Here is an 11,814-nt window from a genome sequence, read left to right on the forward strand (position 1 = left end):
TTATTTACTCTAGCAAAGTAAGGGATGTGAGTTTGCAAAGTAATTTAGGGTAACCAATAATTATTGACTGGGATTTTGAAGGATTTAATTTTAATCCGTGATATAGGAAGGAGCGAGGAAATTCAGGATAAGAAATATGTAACAAAAACATTAAGTGGAAAAAATATTTTATTCCGTACAATTACAGTAGATTACAATAATGACAGATGGACATAATATACACATGATGCAGCCATGAAGGAGCGTAAAAGAAACTGTCCTGTCAAGCAACAGACACGAATACGTGCTGCTCTCTTGTGGACGACGATGAAAATGAATAACATGGCAACACAGAATAACTTTTTGCTTTAACATCATTTCTGCCCTGAGAAATTATTACATTGTTTCAGGTAACAGTTACAGTATTAAAAACAGTTTCAATCTGCTTATCCTGGAGAGAAATATATCCTAGAAGAACTACTGCCTATCAAGTAACAAATGCAACAAAGTGGAATGGAGTTCAATTTCATAAATTCATTTTAATTTTTTCTCTGTGACATGTAGTGAGAAATTAACTTTGGCAAAGTGTTTGATTTCTTGTGTCCAACAAGATCTCCGGATATTAATCCAAATACAACTTTCACCTTCGATACCCAGAAGTGAATCATGAAACTGTATAGCATAGTATAGTATAGAAATGAGCAAAGTTCATATCAGTCCTCGCATGAACACGATGTTTTTTCTTCGGATGGTTCTCTTCCATCGAAACGCAAAGGGCAGAATTCTAGTTACTTGTAAATAAAAATAATATAATTAATTTTAACTTCACCAAGATACTTGTACTTGAGGCAAAAAAAAAAAGTTTCCTTTTTACGTGAGCAAAGATCTTCTGAGGAGATGTGATGCCTCTACCAGGGGTGACCATACCCAGCCAAAGAAATGGGTGCGGCATGGATAGCAGGTGCAGAATAGATAGGGGCGTGGTAAGCAGGAGCAGAGATGATAGGGGCGTGGTAGGCAGGAGCAGAAATAGCAAGAGGGGCAGCATGGATGGCAGGCAGAGCAAGGCTACTGTAACCAATACCATGTCCCAGGCCAAGGGAGAGGCCCGAACCAAGACCGTAGCTGCCGTAGCTGCCGTAGCCGCCGTAGCCGTATCCACCCAATCCCAAGATTCCTCGCTTCTCTGTCTTCTTCTCGTTCTCTTGGACAGGGGCAGCGAGGGCGCTGGCGACCAGAGCAAGAACCAAGCAAGACTATAAAGACATAACACAAAAAATAAATGAAAGGGTGTCAAGAGAACATCGTTGAAATTATCATGCTAAGAACACAGAAAGAATAGGGAAATACAAAGGATATGAGGAGATTGGTTTGCGTGACTCGTTCTTTCGGGTTGTTTACGATGCCTGAGTTCGATTCAAATGCACAGTTATCTCAAAATTACTATTTTTGTGATCTTCTCGGTAAATTTATGAGCATTTTTAAAATTTGGTTTATTATAACATAATAATTGATTATTAGGAAAATAAAAATTAATATATTTACCGTATGATTTTAACATGTAGAACTATAGTATTGATTGAAAAATGACAAATACAATATATGCATAAATACACATGACAAGAAATAACAACATGTCTATATCCAAACTATCCAGCCACTGTATCACACAATATTTTAATTTAAGTATAATTAAATTAAAATATTATCATTTTTTTAAAAAAAATGACATTTCTCCCTTTTAATGAAAGGACATTCAATTCAAAATAACCCGCTAAATTCTTTCTTCTATGAGAGACTGGAAACAGCGTTCCTGTCAAGAAAACTCCAGTATAAATTTGTTTTCACGGAAGGAATGACGAAAACATTAAATACTAAGGTAACTATGACAACAAACTTGACTCATATCACCGCCTTCTGGAAAAATGTATTCATTTATACTCTTCCAGAAGACTGTGCCCTAAATAAAAATGCTGCGATTTTGAGAGATTCACTGTAAATAGTAAAAACATTATTTGTATAACATAAAAGTTATGTGAATAAATAGAATCTATTGGGGAGAGGGGAATAGCTGACCGAAAATGAAGAAATGTTTCAAAAATCCCAATAAAAATTAATTAAGTGTATTTTCTCACATTCCTTATGGATTAATCAGTTGGCTGAACCTTTATGGTTTACCTAGTATTAAGGCAGCTATCCTCTCCCTTTGGAGTTAGACTTGTATGTGAAGATGTAAGTATATAAGAAGCAGCTATAGCTAGAAAGGTAAACAAATATTGGTTAAGAAAGGGAAACAGGAAGGAAATACTAAAATTAGCTTACCAACATCAGATGAAACATTTAAATGATGATTACTGACTGTCTAAATTAAAAAAATGAAGCTAGACAAAATAGGAATGTGAGATTGCTGGGATGAAGAGATTCATAAGGAAGGTAGGATGAGTAAGAAAGTAACCATTCGAGTGAAAGGTACTGAGAGGCAGATTATCATGGCAGAATGTAAGACCAAAAGAAAATTATTAGAATTCTACGAAATGATTCAAAAACTATCAATAATGATAGAAAGGCTTATGAACAGAGAAATAAGAGGTAAGTTGTGGTAGTTAAAAAGAGTCTAAGAGAGAAATATGTATGTAAGGAGATTGAGTTTGTTAAATATCTGGGCAGTGATAAAAAGTAAAAATAGAAAGAGGGAAATAATTCCATACAATTGTAAATTTATTAAATAAAGAGTGAGTAGAACCGGAATGAACAGTTAACTTTTCCTGTATTTTAAGAAATATATGTGAAGAGAAAATTAGAGAAAACACTAACTTAACGAAAGAAGGGTAGGATACATGCTTGTCCTAGAATATATAACAGTGTACGACACATAAGACAAAATAGAGTAATAATTAGTAGAAAAGGCAGTGGACATTATTAGGTTTAAGTATAATTTAATGTAACAAGGAAAATAAAATGCATGTACAAAAAGTCCACAGTTCTAGCCTTACAGCCAAGCAACTCAATTTTGAAAACATCCTAGGGATTTGAGCTACGACTTTTAGGTACATAAAATATAATAAAGTATGCGAATATATTCTTTATTTATTCCTAGAAGTTACAATCCTTTCCTTAATCATCGTTATCCGGTCGATTAGATCACGTATAAGGAGCGCAGCCAGGGATCCAGTAGGCCGTGATTAGATTAGCAGTTTGCCTCTTGCTACCACTACGAGCGCTAATGTGAGTCAATGCACTGTTTCACTTCAGCACCACTACGAGCGCTTATGAGAGTCAATGCGTGGTTTCACTTAAACACCAGTACGAGCGCTAATGTGAGTCAATGCATGGTTTCAGTTAAGCACCACCACGAGCGCTAATGTGAGTTAATACATTGTTTCACTTCAGCACCACTACGGGCGCTAATGTGAGTCAATGCATTGTTTCACGTAAGCACCACTACGAGCGCTAATGTGAGTCAATGCATTGTTTCACTTCAGCACCACTACGGGCGCTGATGTGAGACAATGCATGGTTTCACTTCAGCACCACTACGAGCGCTAATGTGAGTCAATGCATTGTTTCACTTCAGCACCACTACGGGCGCTAATGTGAGTCAATGCATTGTTTCACTTCAGCACCACTACGGGCGCTAATGTGAGTCAATGCATTTTTTTCATTTCAGCACCACTACCAGCACTAATGTGAGTCAATACAGAGTTTCACTTAAATCCTTATAACTACATTCGGTGTGGACATACAGTATTAAAGAAAAAAAGTCTGGGGGTATTGAACCAAGGAACACATTACAGAAAGCATTATGTAAATAAGTTAATTTGGCTAGTATTTGAATAAAAAAGAAAGCGAGTAAAGGAATAAGCGATTTTAGGCAGTTTTTCCGGAATTGCATTTAGGTAGAGCTATCCAAGGCTCAGAATTTGAAGCCTTTCTGGGTCCTTTGTCCCTTCCACTTTCGGCACAACTGAGGAAATTGATTAATAGTACGTTTTAGGGGGATCCCTACTTTGTATACTAAGACATATTTTCAATATTAAAATTTTAAAAAGAAAGTAATTCACTAAACGAATACTCTCTCCCCAGGTTTACGTGATGCGGGGCTAGGGTATGGGAGTATTATATTCGAAATAAGAAGACTCTCATTCCGAAGTGTATAAAATTCTCTTTGATCTTTTAAAAATTCGATCACCGAGCTCGATAGCCGCAGTGGCTTAAGTGCGGCCAGTATCCAGTATTCGGGAGATAGTAGGTTCGAACCCCACTGTCGGCAGCCGTGAAAATGGTTTTCTGTGGTTTCCCATTTTCACACAGGCAAATGCTGGGGCTGTACCTTAATTAAGACCACGGCCGCTTCCTTCCCATTCCCAGTCCCCAGTCCTTCCCTGTCCCATCGTCGCCATAAGACCTATCTATGTCGGTGCGACGTAAAGAAAAAAAAAAAGATCACTTGCATAGAAACATTAATCTGTAACAGTCTGTAACTGCTGCAAAACTCCTACGACTGGAGTGTTTTTGCTCAATCATCCACACTTATTTTGAATTAGAGCGCTTTCCGCACCTGAGTTTACAATTTACTGCCTACTGCCATTTCTTGATGGATGCAGAACTTTGGCATCTGTCCCTTGGCTCAGGCCAGATCAAAATGTAGCTTCCGTCGAAGTCCCAGTCTCATCCATGGCTGTGACAATATGCAAGCTGCTGGGGTATAGGTGGTGCTGAGTAATGACATTAGAGCACAACCAGTGTGTCTGAATGTTATGAAAGGTGTTGCTCAAAGGGTTAGTCGTATTTCTGACCCAGTAAGGAAAGCAATGGCAAACCACCTCACTCCTCATCTTGCCTAGTACGCCTCACTTTGGTGCTGCCATTGGTTTACGCAGTTTCCTCCGTAACTGTATAGCATTTGTTGGTGCGATATGAGGATCCAACCAGCTTCAAGGCTGATGACCTGACAGACACATGGTGTTATTATTTAATGCTTTCGTTTCTTCACTGAAGTATAGAAGCTTCGCTAGTTAAAACACAACTATTTCACATTTTACTGTTGAAAACATACAATGAAAAACGTAAAATTAACCAATTTCCTCAATTTTGCCCAAATTTGAAGGGCTAAAGGGGACGGAAAGGTTTCAAATTGTGAGTCTTGGAGAGCTCTATCAAAGTTTAAAAAACAAATTTCGAAAATCGCTCACGGCCTAAATGCAGTTCCGGATAAACAGCCTAAAATCGCTTGTTTCTTTGCTAATACTTTTAAAATTCAAATCCTAGATAAATTATTTACATAATTATTTCTGTAATGTGGTCATTGGTTCAATACCCTCAGCGGGTTTTTTATTTTTGAAAAATATCTACACCGAATGTATGTATATGGGCTTAAGTGAAAGTCTGCATTGACTCACACTAGCGCTCGTAGTGGTGCATAAGTGAAACTATGCAATGATTCACATTAGCTCTCTTCGTGATAGGAAAAGGCGAAGTGGTAATCTCATCGACCGGATAACGATGATAAAGAAAACGATTATAAATTTTAGGAATGATTAAAGAATATATTCTCATACTTTATTACATTTTATTTACCTAAAATTGGTAGCTCATATCCTTAGGATATTTTAAACATTGAGTTGCTTGCCTGAAGGACTAGAACACTGGATTTTTGTTAAACTAAATTGTCAGACATCTATCTTCTCATATTTTCCCCCCTTTTCCACAACCCTGGTGAGGTCACTGGTGTGCACTGTCTGGACTTGTCCCAGTTTTACGGTTGGGTGCATTTGCTGATGCCAATCTTATGTAGAAGAGTGCATTTACTATTGCTTGTTTCTGCGGTGACAGGCAATGGGTTGCAATTAGTGTATATGAAGACAGTATACCGAGACAAAGAAGTAACAGCTTGAGAAAATCTCGTATCAAGTAGATAATTTCGTGTGGCTATTTCTAGCCGAGTGCAGCCCTTGTAAGGCAAGACACTTCGATGAGGGTGAGCGGCATCTGCCATGTGTAGGTAACTGCGTGTTATTGTGGTGGAGGATAGTATTATGTGTGGTGCGTGAGTTGCAGGGATGTTGGGGACAGCACAAACACCCAGCCCCCGGGCCACTGGATGTAACCAATGAAGGTTAAAATCCCCAACCAAGCCGGGAATCGAACCCGGGATCCTCTGAACCGAAGACCATTCAGCCAACGAGTCGGACTCGTATCAAGTGAACCCTCTTCGACATGTCTTTACCTAAACATTTAAATTTAGTATACTTGAAAAGTGGAATCTAGTCTCGTGGTGAAAGGGTGGTATCTCTGAGGTGCAGTGGTTCTATTCCAGGTTCGTCTAATGGCTTGAATCCTGATCAGAGGTTGAAAGGGATTTGCTCAGCCTCGTGAAGTCAAATAAGGAGCAGTTTCATTTAATTCGCATCTAAAATTTACTGTGTCTCTGTAGTTGAGTCTAACCATTGATTAAATATTAGGAAGAATAAAAAATAGCTTTCCTACACTTAACAATACCACCAGAAATTTCTTACAATTCATGTTATATGACGGTTCATCATCCAAATACATGACACAGAAAAGGGGATGAAGAGCCCAGAAGATAAGGCGTGTTCGGTTAAGTCAAAAGGACCTCGGTACGATTCCTCGTCAAGAAGCCTTAAGATTTAGAAACCAGAGTATTTCTGGAGAAGTACATGGCACTGAGGATCACTCAGTCTGTACTAAAAATGAGTATTACATTAATTTCTAGGGGGCAAAGGCGTATAGAGCTCTGATTAGGAGTGGTTCCTCCAAGAGCCTTCATGAACCTTGTTCAGTTCTAATCATTACAAAGCTTCACAATTTGTACAATTCTGAGTTACATTTTCAGACATTGAAACAAAATACGTGATATTATTATTACTACAGTCTGGATGTTTAAACACTAATAGGTTAGAATGCAAAGTAATTTGGCTAGTAGGAAGTGTGGTCTAGTTCGCTGTTCCGCAATGTAGAGAGAGAGAACATAACTTCCAGGGGGTTCTAATATGCCGCACCCCTAATGTTTATGCAAATCTCATAGCACAAACTTTGTGCGGGCTAGTTTGTACTTGTTACTAATGTTGGCATTCTTAAGTTGTTACTGCCTAAACTTTCAGGTTCTAGTTATTACTTTTAATGTACTACCCGATATTTTTTTAAATTTTCGGAGGTCCTACTAGGTCAAAAGTGACAGATGGACAGTATAATCAAGAGCCAATAGCGCATGTATGAGTGTTGCCGTTGTCATAGTTACTGTAAACCAGTGTTAAGCCAAGAATAATGGCCGAGAGGATTCGTCACCACGTAATCTGCAGGCCTCAGGGCTAGCTTGTCAGACCAAATATCATTAGGGGTGTATCGACTTGGGGTTTGTTTGTTTATTTGTAATGTTATTGGGTTTACGTCCCACTAACTGCTTTATTACGGTTTTCGGAGACGCCGAGGTGCTGGAATTTAATCCCGTGGCAGTAGAACTACCGACGGGAGGCTGACGTATTTGAGAACCTTCAAACACCACCGGGATGAGCCAGGATCGAACCTTCCAAGTTGAGGTCAGAAGGCTTGTTTGTTTCTTTGTTTGTTTGTTCGTTTGTTTAGGTATAATTTCAAAAGGTGAAAGGTTTCTCTCTGGATCAGTGGTACAGTGTCTGCCTCCGGATCCCAAGATAGCGGGTTCAAACCTGGCAGAGGTAGTCGGATTTTTTAAGAACGGAATAAAGTCCATTGAGCACTCCAAATCGTACGATGTGTCGACATGTAAAAAAATCTCTTGCGACACTTTTGGTGTCAGCCACAGATCACCCAGCAGAAATTTTATTTACTCCTCTACCCGGGAGAGTAAAACAGAACGCAGAAATTGAAGCGCAGGCAGCTAAATTGACGCCATACAATTATTACTGATTATTTAATGAATGGAGAAGTCCGACTCGTTGGCTGAATGGTCAGCGTACTGGCCTTCGGTTCAGAGGGTCCCGGGTTCGATTCCCGGCCGGGTCGGGGATTTTAATCGCTTCTGATTAATTCTTCTGGTTCGGGGACTGGGTGTATATGTGCGTCCCAACACTCTCCTCATCATATTCAGACAACATTCTACACTACCAACCACCACAGAAACACGCAATAGTGCTTACATCCCTCCATAGAGGGTTGGCGTCAGGAAGGGCATCCGGCCGTAAAAAACAGGGCCAAATCCACATGTGCGACGCAGTTCGCACCCGCGACCCCACAGGTGTGGGAAAAAGCGGCAGGAAAAGAAGAATATTTAATGAATGGAGAACCTCCATGGCCCAGACGGTAGCGCGCCTGCCTCTCACGGTTGGATTCCGTGGTTCAAATCCCGGGCACCCCATGTGAGATTTTTGCTTGACAAATCGGAGGTGGACAGGACAAGTTTTTCTCCGGGTACTCCGGTTTTAGCTGTCATCTTTCATTCAAGCAACACTCTCCAACATCATTTCATATGTCAGTCACTAATCATTGCCCCAAGAGGAGTGCGACAGGCCTCGGCAGCCGGCACAATTCCTATCCTCGCCGCAAGATGGGGGTTCATTCATTCCATTCCTGACCCGGTCAATGACTGGAAAACGGAATTAGGTTTCCATTTCTCATTATTATTATTATTATTATTATTATTATTATTATTATATTCAGATAGTAAAAATATATCTATTACTGTATATATATTTGTTTTTATCTCTGTGTATTTTAAACACTATCACGGTAGTAATAAATCAGAATAAAATAATAATAAAATTAATTATATTTTCCAATGGCTCGTGTTTTTTTTTAAACAAGCGTTATAAAAATATTCTCTGCATGCTATATTCAAGAAAAGCTTAAATTTATTTTGTATAAGTGTTAATGATCCAGGTCTATAAGAATGGGATGTTAATGAAAGAGGTAGAAAAGAAATTTGAAACATTGAGAAAGTAAATTACAGAAAGATGGTACTTACCAAGACCTTCATGGCTGCTTTGTTTGTTGTGTTGACTGTGTATGTCCACTTGACACTGGAGCTAAGAGCTTACTGAATATGTTCCACTGGGCACAGAACATCTTATATATACTCCATGATCTTCCCTTCGCTTCCTCTCCAACGAGAGAGAGAGAGAGAGACAGAGAAATGTTGTTCGCCAATACGACAAACCGAAACTTTCGCCGACCACGCCTTTTCGCTCCCATCAGGAAAGTAGTCTATATTACACTTGCTGGATGATTTCGAAGTCGTTTAGCCTCGGGGCAGGTTAAGTAATGTGACAGTTTGCATTCGCCGGACATCCTGACGGTCACCTGTTCGTTACCACCATACCTAGCGTGGAGCAAAGCAGACACAACTTTCGATTTCCAGCGAGGAAAAATAGATTTGGAGCGGTCAGTAAAACTTTGTGATTCATCTGAGAAAAAGTACCAGTAAGCGTTTTCTTAACATTAGGAGAGACTCTGCTAAAAATCCAAAATACCATGGCAAAAATGTATAAAGTATTTTGACAGTGATTATCAAAATTATATTTGTACACAGGAACAACTGTTACTATATTTATTCACTAGGCCTAATTTTTCATTTAATTCACCTTATTGTAATTGTAGTAATTCCACTAAATATGTAGCCTCGGCTACCGTGTGAAGCCATTTTGATGAGACACCATTTAGTCTGCGTGGTAGCCAATTTCGGCCTTCGGTTTTACTCCGCCAGACGTTGGAGAAGAGGATTTCTTCTGAGCAGTCCATGGCTGAGATTTCATTTCTTCTTTTTTAATTTAAACACCAAATATGTCAACCAGAGATGATTTTACATGCCGACATCGTACGACATGGAGTGTCGAATGATATTTTTTGCCCACCTTCCAAAAATCCGACTACCTCCTTACGATATCAAATTGTTGATAATTTATTTAGTGTATATTTAACTCTTCATGTAGGTGTATGTATGGTCGGACGGGATAGCAGGCCGGTTCCTAGTGGGTTAATGTCGCATTAACACATTAAAGGTATTTCCGCGACGCAAGGATGGGAGAGGGCTAAGAGGACCTATAAAGTCGGCCACGCAGTTTGGGTCACGTAGCTGTGACCTTGCATTCGGGAGATGGTGGGTTCGATCCCCACTGCCTGCAGCCCTGAACATTTTTTCCGTGGTTTCCCATTTTGCACCAGCAAATGCTGGTGCCGGACTTTAATGAACGCCCTGGCCGCTTCCTTCTCACTCCTAGCCCTTTTCTATCCCATCGTCGCCATAAGACCTATCTGTGTCGGTGCGACATTAAGCAATTAAAAATATATTAAACTTAAAAGTAGATTTAAATGAAGATTGTCCTTGTACAGATCCTAAATCGAGTAAAATTATAACACACACTATATACTAAATTGGAAACAAAATCATTATTAATTATTTTTTAACTCCCTACACTGCATGATTTTTTTATTTTCTCTTTATTTTAATTCTAGACATGTATAATTATTCCAAATTAAGGGAAAAATAGTTTAAAAATTCTTAAAATGATTTTGAGAGATTTATTGCATGAAAACTAACATGTGCCTAATTAGTCCCACCATGCACTGTCGACATATTTGTTTTGAAGGTTGACTTCCTATTTTCAGGTTGCTCACTTGAGGTGAAAGTCCTTGAAACAGTTCTTTTTGTTTGTAATGCACAATGCTACATCACCCTTTTCGCAAAATATAAGGGTTTTCCCCCTTGCATGAGGAAAATTTGCACCGTTGTCGAGTGTCTTTGTGAATTGGCCAGTATTTCAAACGATCTTGACGGACTGGTTGTGGAGGGTAAACTGCTGCTGAGGACTTCTTCCTCTTCTTTGCGAGGTCTCCTTCTACTTCAAAACTTGGCCGTCCTCGCTTTGGGGTGATTGACAACCCCATCTGACAGAGTGAAAGGGCTAAAACTTCCAGGAATTTCATCCGACAATGCACGTTCCTGCAATATCTCCTCTCTCAAGAATGACATTTTCTATCATGTTTCCCACCTAAAATATTATTCAAAATGGAATTAATATATTCGTTGACATTTACACACACAAAATGCAATAAAGTAGGTAAGCAGCATATCGTCGCTGCCGGGACAGAACCTCCTATGTGATAATATTTTTGGAGATATACTGACCCGCAGCACATGCGTTATGAAGAGCGAGAATGCCTTGACAATATTCACACAATATTGCACCTTAGATGACAGAACCTTACCGGCCAAAGTTCTAAGCTGAAATATTTCACATAGGAGGTTTTGTCCCGGCAACGACGATATGTCATTCCATGTTTGAGGTTATCATACCACCACATGATCAGACTGCATAATGGGACGAATTAGTCACATATTTATTTTTCAAAAATAAATCTATACCAAATATCAAATTGCTTTTTAGTGTATTTGCGTATGAGCAGAAGACTTACTAGTAACAGTATGATTTTTCTTATTTGCACAAAAAAACAAATACGTACTATTATTGCGTGTGATTTTTAGCGCGAATAATGAACTCCCTCCCGCCCTGGAGGACTTACAAATATTTGCTTCCGCTTGTGCTTCCAACCTTATGAAATATAAAAAACGCTTGCTTACATACACAGATGTCACAATCCTTCGTCCCATCAGCTATAAAGGTTCACTTTATCTTGAGTAACTATAGTTACGGTGAAATATGTATTATGTGCCGAAATCGTCCCAACATGCAGTGTAGGGTTCAGCATATTTAAAAATAGCAGTGATGGAAACAATATACGTCTTTCTGATTGATAAACACAAGCTTGCGTGTTGTCAGTACCTTGCGCACTTCTCCAGCAAGAAAGATGTTAAGGACTTAATACGTAGACTTTCACGACCAC

The 11,814-nt window shown here is 39.1% G+C and overlaps 1 protein-coding gene across 1 annotated transcript; it reads right to left on the minus strand.

Annotated features, from left to right (window-relative positions):
• Positions 1 to 218: 218 nt before the first annotated feature.
• Positions 219 to 8,996, minus strand: LOC136883345 (cuticle protein 65). Its single transcript, XM_067155594.2, has 2 exons — positions 8,939 to 8,996; positions 219 to 1,235 (listed from the first exon to the last, which is right to left on the minus strand). Exons 1-2 carry the CDS (start codon positions 8,948 to 8,950, stop codon positions 888 to 890), a joined length of 360 nt encoding a protein of 119 aa, XP_067011695.2. The 5' UTR covers positions 8,951 to 8,996; the 3' UTR covers positions 219 to 887.
• Positions 8,997 to 11,814: the final 2,818 nt, after the last annotated feature.

Source organism: Anabrus simplex, chromosome 11, assembly GCF_040414725.1.
Source record: "Anabrus simplex isolate iqAnaSimp1 chromosome 11, ASM4041472v1, whole genome shotgun sequence".
Taxonomy (NCBI): Eukaryota; Metazoa; Arthropoda; class Insecta; order Orthoptera; family Tettigoniidae; genus Anabrus; species Anabrus simplex.